Source organism: Bufo gargarizans, chromosome 3 (genome assembly GCF_014858855.1).
Source record: "Bufo gargarizans isolate SCDJY-AF-19 chromosome 3, ASM1485885v1, whole genome shotgun sequence".
Classification (NCBI taxonomy): Eukaryota; Metazoa; Chordata; class Amphibia; order Anura; family Bufonidae; genus Bufo; species Bufo gargarizans.
Window position 1 is genome coordinate 156,981,480 of NC_058082.1, and position 18,270 is coordinate 156,999,749.

The 18,270-nt window shown below is 45.9% G+C and overlaps 1 protein-coding gene across 1 annotated transcript; it reads right to left on the reverse strand.

Annotated features, from left to right (window-relative positions):
* Positions 1–429: 429 nt before the first annotated feature.
* Positions 430–17,988, reverse strand: FBXL3 (F-box and leucine rich repeat protein 3). The gene is given in 6 exon segments (XM_044287179.1): positions 430–1,450; positions 2,301–2,367; positions 2,369–2,473; positions 3,898–4,020; positions 6,061–6,427; positions 17,645–17,988. Coding segments are annotated over 5 exon segments (1,305 nt in total). The 5' UTR covers position 6,427; positions 17,645–17,988; the 3' UTR covers positions 430–806.
* Positions 17,989–18,270: the final 282 nt, after the last annotated feature.

An 18,270-nucleotide genomic window follows, 5' to 3' on the forward strand; every position in this document is an offset into this window, starting at 1 on the left:
ATAAAAAATAAAAATAAAAAGGAAGAATTACAAACATCATCTCCTAGCAACCATCAGTGAAAAACGCTTTGCATCCAGGCAACATCCAGTTTCATTATAAGACATTGTACTTCAGTTGCTTTTTGTTATTACTTTATTTTTTTTTATCTAATTTAGAGTAATGTTGATCTTGTATGTACAATATTTAAGTATCCTTCCTTAAATAGAAAAAAGTAATGTACATAAATAAAAATCCGGTCAGCTAATTAGCATGTAAGCGAAAGTACGTGCACTGCCATTTAATAATAGATGACCTGAAAACAGCAACAGCTCAGAAAACGAAGATTAAAATATATAAGAACTAAAAGTTAAAAACTGAATTTCATAGGTCTTCCAGATTAAAGCATTTATACAAAATCGTTTTATAATGTAATAACTAAAAGATGCAAGTGACAAGCAAAGTAGGGTCTCTTTATTGAGTACACAAAAAATGTAAAAGCCAAAATTAGGTCCCTGCAAGATAAAATGTACCTTTTCGAAATTTTGCACTAAATAAAAGGCTTAAAATCAACGGATTAAGTGCGACACCGAACAAATTATCCCTGGCTCAGCTTCCACTAATTTATCTGAATCCCGTGGATTAAATGCATGTCCAAATCTATGGTCCCTAAATATTCCAAACTATAATGTGACTGTAATAAATTAGTTCCTGCACACTATTAAATAAAGCAAAAACTGCAGATGAGTTTATTAGCTTGTCATGCAATCGTGCTAAAGATTTAAGGTGCTCTTCCATAGAACCACAGGTAGTAGATCAGCTTCAAATCCTACCAAGTAGGCATCATGTCTGGAAACCAGACTCTGCCAAGATGCTTTGAAACTTCCCAATGAATTTGCTCCAAGTTAAACTTCTGATCGGGGATTAAAACTTCCTCCATGATTGAAAGCTGGGACAGGCGACCACCACACATCTTTACAAACTCTACAAATGCAGAGCAAGAGACTTCGCACTCCCCAAGTCCAATGGCCGTCAGGCTCTTGCATCGCTCTGCAATGCGAATCAGTTCTTCATCAAGAGGTCGAAGTCCATTAGCGCAAACAACCAACTCCACGAGCCGAGGGCATGTCATGCCAACACGGCCAAGCACTTCTTTGCTTACAGATCTCCCAAAGTACAGGTGTGTGACTGGCGTTTCGTAGCGGAAAAACGGATCAAACTCCTCTTCATAAAGGAAGAAGTACATGACTAGGTTCACCTTAGGAGAATGCTTTATTAAAGCATCCCAGCTGCTTTTCTGAATGGCGTGAAAGTGTGTTTGCCCTGGGTTCTCGCTGACAACATCGATACGCAGGTGTTCCAACCGCACGTGCTTCTCAGAGGACAATGCCAGCAGCAGCTCATCGCTCAGTAAGTAGTAATTCAAAGCCAATTCCCGCAGACCATGACACTGATCTGCGACACATAGAATTCCTGAAATAAATGTAAAATTATTTTAGTCACAACAAAAGATGCTTACATCACAGTGCCATAGTTAAATATTAATTTACTATGTTAGATTGCACAAAACAAGTTTTTAACTGGACGTAATATAAAAAAAATGCTCCTGTGTCTAAATACTGCTGTTTACACACTAATGTGTCCAGAGTTGGTAGGAACAAGTCACGTCTAGGGCATAAATCCTTACCAGGTGGCCTGAGTAGTAGAAGGAATCATTCCACCTTTCACATGTACAAGAAGATCCTGGTGGTCGGACAGAAGTACTGAGCATGTGTGACCACCAGTACAGGACGCATTAGGCAGACGCTCTGACAGCCAATCAAAACAGACACCAGGGGACACCATAACAAGCCTGTAACTGCAATATCTAGTACATTTTAATAACTCCAGTGAAAACTGGTTTCATGTTGCGTGATGAAACAGAGTAAATTAAAGGTTATTTGAGGGACGACGTCTTTAAAGTGGACTTCCACAGACAACAAAGGGTACATCAAAGAGTATGCCTGCTGCTAACTGCATCTGAGTGCAACTGCCCTGTGATCTGCAGTCACACAAAGCCTTTCCAGGACCGTTCATGGAATTACTTACGGCATGTAAGGATTCAAGGTTACTGTGAAGTTTTCATTTTCAGTCGAAGCTACATTCTAAATCTTGGTCATCATCATGGAGACCAGCCGGAGAAGAAAGGTAATAGTAAGGCTATTGCTATTACATAGATAAACAAAATATATTCTGATTGAACATCTACACGTACAGACAGTGCATCAACTGCAAGAAAAGATCAGCCAAGTTTTCATCAAAGAACGACATCTAAGAATGTTACCTGCAGGAGAAACGTGTGGACAGCTGCTCATTTTCAAAAGCTTTAGGGTGTCACTATTGTTGGCCACCTAGCACTTTCAGAGATGGATCATCAACCGGAGTATCATCAATTTTAAGCGAGGATAGTGACTTTGAGTTGACAAACACAACAGTGAGAGCAGAGATGAAGTGTGACTATGAAATAAAAGAAAAAATTTGTTATTTCTGTGTGGTCATCCTGCTAGTTCTTCAAATTGTTAATTTAGGTGACCATGCAGATCAGATGAATGTCAGCTGACCCAGTCAATTTTAGCATCAAATCTGGATGGGGATTTTCTGTGTCCCGACACAACAGGAAATGTCAAGGCAAAGTCTTTAAAATGGCTTTCCGAGACTTTAATACTGATGACCTATCCTCCAGGAACGGGTGTTGGCAGGACAAGCAGACAGCCATACACTATCTAGGGTGTATGACCACCTTAAAACTGGTATGTTAAGACATTTGACAGATTAGCTGATGAAATTCCTAAGATGGTTTCATGGGGTTTCTATAAATCCATGTACATGCTACAGATGCAACTCCACTCACATGCATGGAAAGGATTTTCAGTGGCAGAAATTTTCTGAAAGAATACATTTTAAGGGTACGGCCAGGGGCGTAGCTATAGGGGGTGCAGAGGTAGCAGTCGCTACCGGGCCCAGGAGTCTGAGGGGCCCAAAGACCCTTGTGCCACATAAGACACTGGCATTATAGAAAGTGCATGCTGGTCAATTTACACCTCTGCCTGGAGGGAAGGGATTAGGTCAAGATTTTGGCATGAGGGGGTGCCCTTTCAATGTTTTCCTCAGGCAGCAGGAAGGCTACGTGCTCCCCTGCCCCTTTCCAACAAGCACTGAGGGAAGGGGGGCCGAAGCTAAACTCTTGCACTAGGGCCCATGAGCTTTTAGCTACGCCCCTGGGTACGGCTACACTGTGCCAAAGTATTGCAGTGTAGCATGGCAGCCAAACAAATGAATGGGGTCGCGCTGCTGGATTTTTTGAGATTTCCTTTGTGATGGCAGCAGCAGCAGCAGACTTAAGATTCACTCTACGACTCCATTTATTTCTATGGCCTGCTTCACTTGTCATGCCCAAAATCATTGTGTAGCTGTACTCTAATGGTGAAGAAAGCAGTCATATAGATGTGGTGAAATCGTTTTTACTTCACTACGATGCCATAGAATGTTGCCATAGGACGGTTAAGGGTACTTTCACACTAGCGGCAGGACGTATCCGACAGGCTGTTCACCCTGTCGGATCCGTCCTGCCGCTATTTCGCCGTGACTATAATGGGGACGGGGGTGGAGCTCCGGCACAACACGGCAGTGCACAGTGAGAGGCTGCCGGACTAAAAAGTCGGACATTCAGTACTTTTAGTCCGGCGGCTTCTCGCCATGCACTGCTGTGCTGCGGCGGAGCTCCTGCCCCGTCCACATTATAGTCAATAGGGACGGAGCGGCAGTCCGGCGGCACAGCGAAATAGCGGCAGGACGGATCCGACAGGGTGAACAGCCTGTCGGATCCGTCCTGCCGCTAGTGTGAAAGTAGCCTAAGGCTACAGGTCTATCCAAGCCCTTACCTTTGGTAAATCCATAAAGCTTGGTCGAGCAGTTGAAATCAATCCAAGTGTTTTCAAAGAGCAGTTTACAAGTTGAGAAAGAATATCGCATGCAGCTTCTGCCGATTCCTTACTACTATCAACCTAACAAGAAAGAAAAGCATAAATCATCTACAGAGGCGAAAAATGTTGATTTACAACTTTCTAGCTAGAACAAGTCGTAATAATGTGTAGTGCACAGAGGCTACAGCATCTCTGCATATTAAAAGGGTTCTCCGAAATTCTGATACTGATAACCTATCATCAGCATAGGTGATCAAAAGAGTTGAGCAAAGCGAGCTTCGGATGCTTAATCCAAAGTTGCTTCGTTCAAAACTAATACCTCAGAAATGGAGCAGAGTTCGGTTTCAGGTTTTAAAGTAGTTTTCCACTTTAAAAATCAACTACCGAAGTTATTCAACGAAGTCACACGCGACTTCGTGAATAACTTGCTTCGGCTCATGGGAGCCCATACATTCCAATACTGTACAGAGACGGATCTCTGTACAGAAAAATTCCGAAGTTTTGAATGAAGCCACTTTGGATTAAGCTTGCTTCCTTAAATTCTAGTCATCAATCTCAGATCGGGGGCGAGTGCCGTGACCTCCTCGCAGCTCACGATGGCCATGCTTGGTATTGCAGCTCAGCCCCAATCACTTGAATAGGACTGAGCTGCGCCGATGAACTTCAAAGATTACTTCTTTGGCTTAGGAAGAGCCCCTGGCGCTCTTTGGAGTGCCTTGACCTCTTCAAACGCTTGATCTGACTCCAGACACCCCTCCAATCTGATACTGATGATCTGTCCTGAGGTAGGTTATCAATATCAGGATCTTGATAAACCCCACTAATCTAACAGTAATAAAACAGTCTAATTAAATTAGTGGTACACATTTTCAATCAGAAAATTAGAGCTAGAGATGTGTGGTAAAACAACCAGGCAACTTACCAGACGCTGAAGAGTGGAAGCATTATCTCCAGTGTACCCCCACACATCAGTGTTAGTAAATAGCAATGTCACTCCATTTAATGTATATAAAAAACATTACCCACATAAAATCAAACAGGGTGGTCTGGTTTTCAACTATGCAATGCCCAAAGTGCTGCCTGGATTTGAAAGAGCAAACGCTTGAATCTAAGCCGTTGCTATGGGCATGAGACGCTCTCTCGTCTCTACACCCTAGGCTTTATGTCTTCCCATTGTAAAGGGTTAGAAAAACCGACATCAACAACTTAAAGACCTGGCACTACTCCCAACACGTCTGTTTTAGTAACTACTTGCATTTCTCAAAAAAATAACAATTCTGGAGCAATGTTGAACTATTTCTACTACTAAGTTTATGAATAAATTTCCTGGAATTCCATGATTGGACAGCGTCAGGCTGAGCACAGATTCACACTCTACTGGTAACATGCAGTAGTACCTTTATTCTTAAATTATTAGCAGGAATAACACAAAATAGCATTTATAAGAAAAGATGCTCCAGAGTAGTCATCTCATGTGGACTACAATTATTTCCTAAAAGAGACATGTCAGGAGTGGCTGTAAGAAGGGAGAGAACTTAAAGGGCATCTCTAGGATTTAGTAACCGATGCCCTACCCCTAGGATAGCTCACCAATACCAGAGTAGCTCCGGCGGTGGAAGTCGGCACCGGAACCACCCACTGGTGGACAGAGCTGGCTTTCGCAGAGCTGCTCCTGTTCACTACAATACATGGCAAGGTATGGAGCTTTTCGGGAAGTTAGTACGTTTTTCTAATCCTTTACATCCCCTTTAAGAGGAACACAATAAAAAAAGAAAATGCACAAACAATAATAAACATCCCAGAGCATCTCCTCTTTTGCTTTGATCTTATTTAATCTCATATTACAATTATATAAATAAATCTTCTCTTTGTGTCCCAGAAGTGTACCTTGGAACCGAACTAGAGTACGGTTTCAGGTTTTAAAGTGGTTTTCCACTTTAAAAATCAATAACTGAAGTTATTTGGCTAATTGGAGCCCCTACATTCTAATATTGTACGGAGACGAACCTCCGTACAGTATTATTCCGAAGATATGAACGAGGGGCCTGTATATGTAACATCTCTATACACTACTCCTATGCTGAATGCATATTACTAGGTTACAATATCATGATTTTATACCTTGAAGCTGACATACTGCAGGTGATTCGAGTGCCTCTTTATGATCTGTTTGATCAGATCAGGATGTGTCGCCTTTAAGTAAGAAGTAGCCGGCTGATTGAGCTCAAATTCAAAGCATCTCCAGAGGTCGGGCATGTGAAACACATGATTCCAGTTTCTGCACACTTGGGAGGCATGTGCACGATCCAAGAGAGGCAAATACTGAAAAATCTGCAGAATGATGTCAGGAAGTAGATTCCCCCAATCGTGACCCTCAGAAGGCTCCGTGGCTTCGTCCCGGGTGCTCTTTGGCTTTTTTGACAATTCCCCCAACTCTCCGACTGATAACCCAATGCTGGTGTCACTGGCCATTCTTCCTCTTTTCATCCTACACATAAAACACATGACATATTAGATAGCGGCAGAACAGTATGGTGTCAACGCTAAATGGGAGGGGCCATTTTTGTCCCTTCACGAGACAAGGAAACCATTCAGTGTGAATAGCAGGAACTCGTACATATCGGGTACAGCGGACGGCATCAATAGGCATTTTCATACAAATTCTAAGCAATGTGTATAATATAACACATAACAATATAAATGTATAATATCACACATGTGAGCAGAATATAGTATGAAATAAAACATGTAAGCCAAAAAGTGCTTCCTGCTCTGCACCAGCAGCCATTATTATCCTTCTTATAACATGTCATGGCTTTGGGGCATATCAGCATATTACACAGTATGGAGTCATGGAGAGCTTCATCACAACCCATGCAAATCTATATGTCCTGGAAGAAAATGGCAGACAATACCCATCTCCAAGGTCTCTTCATGCCATCACCGGAGACCTACTCATCTCAGAGAGGAGAATGCCTTCCTTCCCCACAGTCCTTTACCTCTACAACCTCCGATCTGACAGTTAGGGTCCATTCACACGTCCGTTTTTTCTTTCCTGATCTGTTCCGTTTTTTGCGGAACAGATCAGGACCAGATCAGGACCCATTCATTTTCAATGAGTCCTGGAAAAAATCGGACAGCACAATGTGTGCTGTCCATTTCCGTTGTTCCGTTCCGCATGTCCGTTTAAATATAAAACATGTCCTATTATGTTCCTGAAAAATCGGATCCTGGTACAATGCAAAGTCAATGGTTCCGCAAAAAACGGAAGACATTCGGATGTCATTCCGTATGTCTTCCGTTTTTTGCGGAATCCGTTCCTGGAAACACATAACAAATTTTTATTTTTTATTTTTTTTTCAAAGAAATCCAAACAACTTTATTTGATTATTGAAATGTATACATGTTTCCGTTTTTTGCGGATCCGCAAAAAACGGATGACATACGGAAACATTTTCAGGAACAACGGATCCGCAAAAAACGGACCGTTTTTCAGGATGAAAAAAAACAGGACGTGTGAATGGACCCTTAACAAGGATGGAGTAAAGAAGAGCTGGAGGGGATAATTACAGCATACAGAAAACCAGGCGGTATAGCTCCGATTGTGAGAGCAGCACCTTGTAACGTGACCCATTTGTAGAAATGCATAATTAGATGAAAGCGTACCAGACATGGACGGGTAAATCCATGAATACAACCATTGCTTTGTTTCCTGCTGTGTGCTATAAATAAATCAAACATCCTTTGGCAGTTTTCATAACCAGTTTTTCAGCCAAAAATGCTGTGGCTAGATTTTACATTAAAGGGGTTGTCCCGAGATTTAAACTTATCACCTATTCACTAACCTCTTGGGATCTTTTTACAGACCACCCATAATGGTAGTGCTGATCATACTTACTTGATCCCAGCCACTGCGTTCTGGCTCCATTGCTGCCCCGCCAGCTCTGAGGGTTGCAGGTCTCCCCATGTCAACATCCTGTTTGACTGGCGGCAACAGTCATATGTCACCCATGTATCATGCCACTGGCTGCAGCAGTCACGTGACCTGTACCCAACAGACTACAGGTCACGTGCGTCCAACAGGATGCTGACTTGGGGAAACCTGGGACCTATGGAGCCGGAACCTAGTGGCATGGATGAGGTAAAGATGATTACCACTGTGGGTCTGTAGAAAGGGTTGCAAGGTGTGAACACTCCCTCTAAGTGTCTGATTAGCGGGAGTCCCAATGAGTGGACCCCCTATGATCTTATGTCCCACATATGAATAAAGCGGTGGTCGAGCATATGTGCTGCCTCCCATTTTATTTCTCTGGGACTGATGGAAACAGCTGGATGCTGTACTAGGCTAGAGATTAATGGAGTGGCAATACACACACTACATCCCAAAAACTTTGTTTTCTTAGTATGGCATTTTTTCTGTCTTTATAGGATTTCCAAAAAACACAATCAAAAAAAGTGTAAAGGTTATGTTCACAGTACATTTTTTTGCCCCACATGTATACTTTTGGAGAAAAAAAAAAAGATGAAAAAGCATACTATACTATGCTTTTCCATCCTGTGGAGTCTAGTAAAAAAAAAGTATAATGTAAAATGGATCCTTTTTTTTATTTTGTTTATAATGGGATAATGGGACCCAATGGTGAGGATTGCCACTGTACGGCTTCCATCTGAGGAATCTGTTTAATGTATACATGGCAGAGCATGTGTAGTACTCCGCTGTGCTACTCGGATGAAGACAGTTTAAATGGGTTTTCGGAGATTTCTGGATAGGTCATCAGTGTCTGATCAGTAGGGGACTGACAGTCACCGATCAGCTGTTCGAGAATGCTCCGATGCGGCCTTCTGGCACCTTACCACGTACAGTGCTGTACATTGTATAGCGGTTGTGACATATAGCAGCTCAGCCCCATTGACTACCCGTGGTGCTCACAGGGACGCTAATACCTTCTGATCTCTTCAGGAAAAAAGTGATGGTTTTGCATGCAAGTTCAGTCAGTTGTGTCTGCAATTGCGTTGTTTTTTCCACGCGGGTGCAATCAATTTTTTATGTGTTTTTCATGTGCGTGAAAAAAAACCCCCTGAAGAATAACAATCTACATCTCCTAGCAACAATCAGTGAAAAACACATCGCATCCGGATGCAATCCGTTTTTCACTGAAGCCCCATTCACTTCTATGGAACCAGAGATGAGTGAATAACGCAGAATATAGAACATGCTGCGATTTTTCTTGAACGCAGAGATGATGTGTGAAAAACAGCGATCATGTGCACAGACTCATTGAAATAAATGGGTCAGGATTCAGTCTGGATGCTTTATGCTTCATGCATTGCACCCTGACGGAAAACGCATTCGTGTGAAAGAGGCCTAAGGCCTATTTTTTCTTAGTGAAGGTAGATGATAACAAAACATATCCACACTGTTCAATCAGGTCAGTTTTGTGCAGTGAAGAGAGCATAGTCCATGGACTGACGCCCTGTACATGGATGTGTGCATGCTCCTGATGGTCAGCATAAGAGCTTCATGACCATATGGCTGTGACATCACCACGACCATGTGTCACTGTGGCCACACTGCTAATTATACAAAGCCTATATCCTACAGAAATTCAACTTCTCCGCTGCGGATGGTAACCATAGTTCTCAGGACTGGCGAGTGTCTAACTGCAGGTGCCTCATATAAATGTGATACGTTAAGCAATGGAATACAATATAAAAGACTGCAAAACGAAATAAAATTTATAAAACGTTCACTGACAGGTGGCAATCTGAGGTTATCCTTTAGACATGCCATGTGGTCTTTGTTTGTCCACTGTAATTACTTGCACTGCTGTACATACATAGCACTGCACAACCCTTAGGACAGACACACACGAGCGAGTTCAATGTGAGAAACTCGCAGCATGTGGCAGTGGGAGTTCCTATTCTGACCTCCGCTCCTCTGACAGGTTTGTCCACTGTAATTACTTGCACTGCTGTACATACATAGCACTGCACAACCGTTAGGACAGACACACACGAGCGAGTTCAATGTGAGAAACTCGCAGCATGTGGCAGTGGGAGTTCCCATTCTGACCTCTGCTCCTCTGACAGGTTTGTCCACTGTAATTACTTGCACTGCTGTACATACATAGCACTGCACAACCCTTAGGCCAGACACACACGAGCGAGTTCAGTGTGAGAAACTCGCAGCGTGTCGCAGTGGGAGTTCCCATTCTGACTTCCGCTACTCTGACAGGATTGCACAGCATTATAATTATTTCTAAGGCTGTGTCTCCCTCCGAGACCTGGAATCTTTTTTATTACACTGACAGCATTATGTCAGTGTAGTTCAGTGGATTCCAGGACTCTCAGGGTCACACAGCACTATAAATCATTATAACACTGTGCCATCCTGTCAGAGAAGCAGAGGTAAGAATGGGAACTCCCACTGCGACACGCTGCGAGTTTCTCACACTGAACTCTCTCCTGTGTGCCTGGCCTTACTCATCTCATGACACACGACAAACATCAGCTCCCAACTAATTATCATAATTATACTGGAAAACAGGAAGTCGTTTCATCTCTTGGTCCACACCCAACGCCCATCCTAAGGGCTGTTTCACACGAGCGGATGCGGTGCATGACATCCGCTGCGTGACTGACAGCCAAGACCCGATGCGGACAGCAGAGGCACGGAGCAGTAACATGACTGATAATGCTCCGTGCCTCTCTGTGATTTCTTTACTACGAAATCACAGTGACAACTTTATCTCACTGTGATTTCGTTGTAAAGAGGTCACAGAGAGGCACGGAGCATTATCAATCATGTTACTGCTCCGTGCTTCTGCTGTCCGCATCGGGTCTTGGCACTCTTTCACGCAGTGGATGTCACGCTCGGCATCCGCACGTGTGAAACAGCCCTAATAGATTGCTGGCCTGCATATCCACAACATCCTACGGGTGTCACAATTAAGTCTTCAGACCAGCCACAGAAGGTTATTTCCTGTACATTTTTTTCCTGTATAATTTCCGTATTTCCTTATGATTTTCAAGATTACTCTGTTTACTTCCAGGGAATAAAAATTTCGTTACAGTGTCACAGTCATGTAATGACCTGAGCTTCTGGAATGTTTTAACTGGCTTCTAAGAGGAGCTTACTGAGTTAAAGGGAGTCTGTCACCAGATTGTGACCTTATAGACCGCTTACATAGCGCTCTAGCATAGCAGTCTATGATTCTAATGGTACCTTTGATGTGTGCTTCTGAAGTTCCCCTAAGGCAAAAACGAACTTTTATTCAAGGGATCGCAAGTGCCCAGGGCGGGGTTCACCTTGTTGGAGCCCAGGCTGTTCTGCCTCTTTTCGCCATATCCCCGCCCCAGCCTCTTCCTCTGCCCGCCCCGCTCTTCCTTTGCGTCCTCCTTCTCTGCAGCCGAATCCCGCGCCTGCGCTATCCATTGCTTGGCCGGGGCATGCGCACTGCGATGCCCATTGTGGGTGTATCTGGTCCGCCTCCTCGCCGCTGTTTCTCGCCGTTGGCCGGCGCATGCGTAGTAGCTACTGCGATGCCGTGCCCACAATGGGCATCGCCGTGCGCATGCCCCGGTCAAGCAATGGATAGCGCAGGCGCGGGATCCGGCTGCAGAGAAAGAGGATGCAAAGGAAAAGCGGGGCGGGCAGAGGAAGAGGCTGGGGCGGGGATATGGCGAAAAGAGGCAGAACAGCCTGGGCTCCAACAAGGTGAACCCCGCCCTGGGCACTTGCGATCCCTTGAATAAAAGTCTGTTTTTGCCTTGGGGGAACTTCAGAAGCACACATCAAAGGTACCATTAGAATCATAGACTGCTATGCTAGAGCGCTATGTAAGCGGTCTATAAGGTCACAATCTGGTGACAGACTCCCTTTAATGATATTGATGACCTGTCCTCAGGATAGGTCATCAATATCAGATTGGTGGGGGGTTGACACCTGGCACAACCATCAATCAGCTGTCTATCCTCTGGATAGGTCATCATCATGTGATGGGTGGGGGTCTGACACCTGGGACCCCTGCCGATCAACTGTTTGAGAAGGCCCAGGTGCTACTGTAAGCATTGGCCTAAGGTAAACAGCTAAGTGGCGAGGGTCCAGGATGTAGGACCCCACCGATCAGATGCTGATGACCTATCCAGAGGATAGTTGGAAAACCCCTTTAAGTATCAACAACAGGAGGTACGAATGCCATCTTTTTAAAACGATGTATGGTCTACACACACAAAAAAAAAAAAAACTATGAGAAAACCTCTTAGAACTTTAGGTCATCAGTACAACCATCCTTCCAAATGGAACAGCACTGCCGCAGCAGCAATATGGCGTAAAACGGCAAATGTTAGGTGGATACTTCAGTATGCCGTGAAGCAGTTATCTCACCTGCAAAAGCTGACGGTAATTAATCTGCGGGTTAAGAGGTGTTTTACAGCAAACTGGAGTGACTTAGGCCTCTTTCACACGACCATATGGCTTTTTCTGTGTTTTGCGGTCCGTTTTTCACGGATCCGTTGTTCTGGTTTTTTCGTTTCAGTTTCTGTTCCGTTTGGCATATACAGTAATTACATAGAAAAAAATTAGGCTGGGCATAAAATTTTCAGTAGATGGTTCCGCAAAAACAGAACTGATACAGAAGACATACGGATGCATTTCCGTATGTGTTCCGTTTTTTGTGCGGACCCATTGACTTGAATGGAGCCACAGAACAATAATAGGACATGTTCTATCCTTCAATAGAAAGGAAATACGAAAACGGAATGCATACGGAGTACATTCCGGGTTTTTTTGCGGAACCATTGAAATGAATAATTCCGTATACGGAACGTAAAAAACGGCACGTAAACTGAAAATAAACTGGTCGTGTGAAAGAGGCCTTACTGAAATGTTCTGACATAATGCTGTCAGTGGAGTTCAGTAGATACAAGTCTGGCAGGGACACACAGCATTATAAATCATTACAATGCTGTGCGATCCTGTGAGAGGAGCAGAGGTCAGAACGGGAAACCAGGCTACACATACTGGGTGCTTCTCACGGTGAACTCGCTCATCTGAATCTGGCCTTACATTCACTTCTGCGTTGTGACGTTCAGCAGGCTGTTCCTCTACAATGGGATCCAGCCACGTTCCACGTACAGTTCTGGCATTTATGATGGAAATCAGCCAATGGGGATCTGGAGGCTTGCGGCATTATCGGCTATGCCGGACACGGTGAACACCGGAAGGTTGTTCCTCTCTTGAAACGGCTTGTCAGATTTCACAATGTAAATGTCAGTGTAGCCTTAAAAGTGTCATCCAAGACTATGAAATGCACCCCATATTCCCGGGCCCCTTACATTGAATATACTTACCTGGCTCCCCGCTCCTGGTCACTGCACCGCCGCTGCAGATTCTCCCTGTGCACGGACAAAAACATCCGATGTCGGGGAAGGGGAGACGTCAATGGCAGGCGGGGACAGGGACGAGCCTCCCTAGCATCGCAGGTGATGCTAGGGAGGTCCGTCCCCACCTGCCATTGGCTTCTCCCCTTCCCCGACATTGGATATTTTTATCTGTGCACGGGGCCCCGGCTGTCCAGCCGAGCACCGCATGTATCCAGGGGCCCCGGCTGTCAAGCCGAGCACCGCATGTATCCAGGGGCCCCGGCTGTCCAGCCGAGCACCGCATGTATCCAGGGGCCCCGGCTGTCCAGCCGAGCACCGCATGTATCTAGGGGCCCCGAGCACCGCATGTATCCAGGGGCCCTGGCTGTCCAGCCGAGCACCGCACGTATCCAGGGGCCCCGGCTGTCCAGCCGTGCACCGCACGTATCCAGGGGCCCCGGCTGTCCAGCCGTGCACCGCACGTATCCAGGGGCCCCGGCTGTCCAGCCGTGCACCGCACGTATCCAGGGGCCCCGGCTGTCCAGCCGTGCACCGCACGTATCCAGGGGCTCCGGCTGTCCAGCCGAGCACCGCACGTATCCAGGGGCTCCGGCTGTCCAGCCGAGCACCGCACGTATCCAGGGGCCCCGGCTGTCCAGCCGAGCACCGCATGTATCCAGGGAATCCGGCTGTCCAGCCGAGCACCGCATGTATCCAGGGGCTCCGGCTGTCCAGCCGAGCACCGCATGTATCCAGGGGCTCCGGTTGACTTACAGACAGAATTTTTCACCAGAAATGTGGCACAAAACATAGCCTCTTAGGCCATGCTCTTTTTCGGATTAGAAGGAGAAAATTTCTCTAAACTTAGATGCACCAAACGATGCCACCTTTTGGTGCAATGTATGCCAATATCCAGGTGCACTCATGTTAGTAAATGTGGACCATTGTGCATAAAAATGTTAGCTGTAACTACACTGCTCATTACCTGCTCGCAGTCGCAACTGCAGCAAACAGTGGAGAGAAGGCAGCACTCATACGAGCACTGGGTTCTCTTCAAACAGCTGATCGGGGAGGGTTCTGGGAGTCGGACCCCAGCCAATCTGATATTGATGACCTATTCTGAGGATAGGTCATCAATATGTACTGGCTGCACAACACATTTAATTTCTAAGTTTAGGTACACTGGGACTGAGTTGCAATACCAAGACCAGCCTCTAGAGCACTGTGCTTGGTATACTATGAAGTGGCCCTCTGAGTGCTGTGCCCCTTCAAACAGCTGATCGGAGGGGAAGCCTGGAGTCGGGACCCACCAATCTGAAATTGATGAACTATCCTGAGGATAGGTCATCAATAAAAAATAAATAAGTGGACTCCCCCTTTAAGGAAATAAAAAAATAATAAATATGGCCCCTGAAAAGGTTGGAGCGGCTGCCAAATTCTACAGTACCTACCTATGGATGCATACAGTCCAACTTCTAGTCCATATATAGCCTTCAACAACAGAAGAATAATGCTCAGGTCAAAGTCCAAACTGAATGGAATGACGTGGTATAGCAGGAGGTGCTCAAACCCACATGCAGTCGTGCATATATATAGGGGAGCAAATCCTGCACTTGTGGCCCGTTGCTAATGGCAATCCCCAGCAAACATGCATACGGTGGAGGATGCCCGCAGCGAACCACAAGTACCACAATAGACATCCTACACAAGGTAACAATTGTGTGGATGTGATAATCAATATAACAATATAACAAAATAACAAAAGACAGGTGCACTCTGCGGTATTACTAAATCCTCAAACTGGTTTTAAAATTGAGAGATTAGTCAACATGTCCTACGGAGTAGGACATGTCTAAGCCCGGGCACCGCGACAAGGTTTCTCAAGTAGCCCGGGACCTAACACTCTCCTACCTGTGCCAGTGGGCAAATACCAGGAGCCAGTGGGCAAATTACAGGAGCACTCCGTAGGACATGTTGACTAATCTCTCAATTTTAAAACCAGTTTGAGGATTTAGTAATACCGCAGAGTGCACCTGTCTTTTGTTATTTTGTTATATTGTTATATTGATTATCACATCCACACAATTGTTACCTTGTGTAGGATGTCTATTGTGGTACTTGTGGTTCGCTGCGGGCATCCTCCACCGTATGCATGTTTGCTGGGGATTGCCATTAGCAACGGGCCACAAGTGCAGGATTTGCTCCCCTATATATATGCACGACTGCATGTGGGTTTGAGCACCTCCTGCTATACCACGTCATTCCATTCAGTTTGTATATATAGAGATTCCTGGAGGTATATAAACTCCAATTTTAATGTGCCTGTTTTCCATCTACAGGCCACATTTAGGTGCACCTGTGAGGCCTGGGCCATACCAGACAGTCTTGAGTGGGACTTGCAGACTCCTCCCTCCTCCCATTGCAAGCATGGTTACATGCTGGAGGTAACTGGTGAGTTGTTTGTGAGTCGGCCTTATGCTCCTGTAATTTGCCCACTGGCTCCTGGTATTTGCCCACTGGCACAGGTAGGAGAGTGTTAGGTCCCGGGCTACTTGAGAAACCTTGTCGCGGTGCCCGGGCTTAGACATGTCCTACTCCGTAGGACATGTTGACTAATCTCTCAATTTTAAAACCAGTTTGAGGATTTAGTAATACCGCAGAGTGCACCTGTCTTTTGTTATTTTGTTATATTGTTATATTGATTATCACATCCACACAATTGTTACCTTGTGTAGGATGTCTATTGTGGTACTTGTGGTTCGCTGCGGGCATCCTCCACCGTATGCATGTTTGCTGGGGATTGCCATTAGCAACGGGCCACAAGTGCAGGATTTGCTCCCCTATATATATGCACGACTGCATGTGGGTTTGAGCACCTCCTGCTATACCACGTCATTCCATTCAGTTTGTATATATAGAGATTCCTGGAGGTATATAAACTCCAATTTTAATGTGCCTGTTTTCCATCTACAGGCCACATTTAGGTGCACCTGTGAGGCCTGGGCCATACCAGACAGTCTTGAGTGGGACTTGCAGACTCCTCCCTCCTCCCATTGCAAGCATGGATATATGCTGGAGGTAACTGGTGAGTTGTTTGTGAGTCGGCCTTATGCTCCTGTAATTTGCCCACTGGCTCCTGGTATTTGCCCACTGGCACAGGTAGGAGAGTGTTAGGTCCCGGGCTACTTGAGAAACCTTGTCGCGGTGCCCGGGCTTAGACATGTCCTACTCCGTAGGACATGTTGACTAATCTCTCAATTTTAAAACCAGTTTGAGGATTTAGTAATACCGCAGAGTGCACCTGTCTTTTGTTATTTTGTTATATCAGGTCAAAGTCCCAACAACAAAACTGCAGATTACCATGAAGTAAGACGTCACCACAACGTGATTTACGTTTATCAAGCACTGCAGGAAATATAATCCGGCAAATTATTAAACCAAAACTACCGTCACGTCTCTCTCCCGTGTACATCGCAACGTTTAGTCACTGTCCTATCAAACAGGTAACGGCGGCAAAATACAAAAGGTCTGTCCATGATCTGAAGAATAGCGTTAAGGATTCTGCTACCACGGACCATAACGGAATTTAGAATCCATAACGCGATTCTTCAATAACCCGAACTTTAGACGCCGAACTTAAAACACAAGTTCACTCAACACTACTGAAGAGCAATCTGATAAAGGTGGTGGGTAACGCCCAGCAGGACCTCTGGGGCTTCTCCATGCCTTCTCTCATGGCCTGCCTGGCCGTTGTCTCCTGCCTTCAGTGACTATGGAGGAGTCCTTCTAAGCTTCCCAACGCACAACAGCAAAGGGACCTAACTGGAGGCGCTCTCTCGGGGCCCATAGTACCCACATGAGCTGTCCCCATACACCCACCAAAACCTTGGACTCACGGATGGTGACATCACTGGCCAGTTTTGGGGATATAGTAATGCGGTGAGTGCATAGGTGAAGCTCCTCCACCTACAGTATGTATGGGTGTGTAGGTAAGCACATGGACTCCAAGCAGAAACAACACTCATCATCCTCATGAATGGTGGGAGTCATCACTTACTACATAGGACCATGGCCACCTTTCTGCTGCAATGAGACTGGTAAAACTATGAAGTAACCTACAGCTGAGAACACAGACAAAACAGTCACTGCTCCGGCCATATGTACTCTATACATGGGAGAAGCGGGACATGCACACATGGTGGCCGGGGACAGTACTACAGAAGGGTCACGTGACCCGCTGCACCACACAGGACCCTTGGAGGGCGTGTCACGTGATCCCAGTATAGGCAGCCCCCCTCCTCAGCTGGTGAGCACCACGTGACGTCTGCCGTATATACTGTACCTGGGTCGCTTTTGATTTACACAACAGTGGTCGATGTACGTTGTCGTCTCCTGGTCGCATTAGCCCGGGACCGCCGTGTCGTAGCTCAGCCCCCCGTCACAACGCAGCCCACTCCCGGCACTCATCAGACAAGTAGGGCCTGGCCGCTCAGCACGGCCGCGAGAACCCGGCGTTAGCGAGCGACACGTCCCGGTGCCCTGCTCTCTGGCCGTGGCGCTCGTTCCCAGCCGCCTAGTATTGTTATTGTTGTGGGTCCGTCTGCTAAGATGGCGGCGGTAATGCGCGTTCCCTCATGAGATGGCTGCGACTGGAGGATGATGAGGCGGCCACATCTCCCCACCAGAGCGCGCCCGGGGGAGTGAACTGCAGCAGAGGCCGGTCCACACTCCGCAGGCTAGTGGACTAGGGCTGCTGCACGTTCCCAGTACTCATCCATATACCTGACTGGGGACCTTGTGGCCCTGGAAAAAAATAAAAGTGGCCCCATGTTGTAGGAGAGGGGAGAAGTGGGGGGCAAAATTGCCAAAAGGCAGCACAACAGAAGTAGGTGGGATAACAATACCACAGTGCAGCACAATATACTGCCCCAGCAGAACCAGATACCACAGTGCAGCACAATATACTGC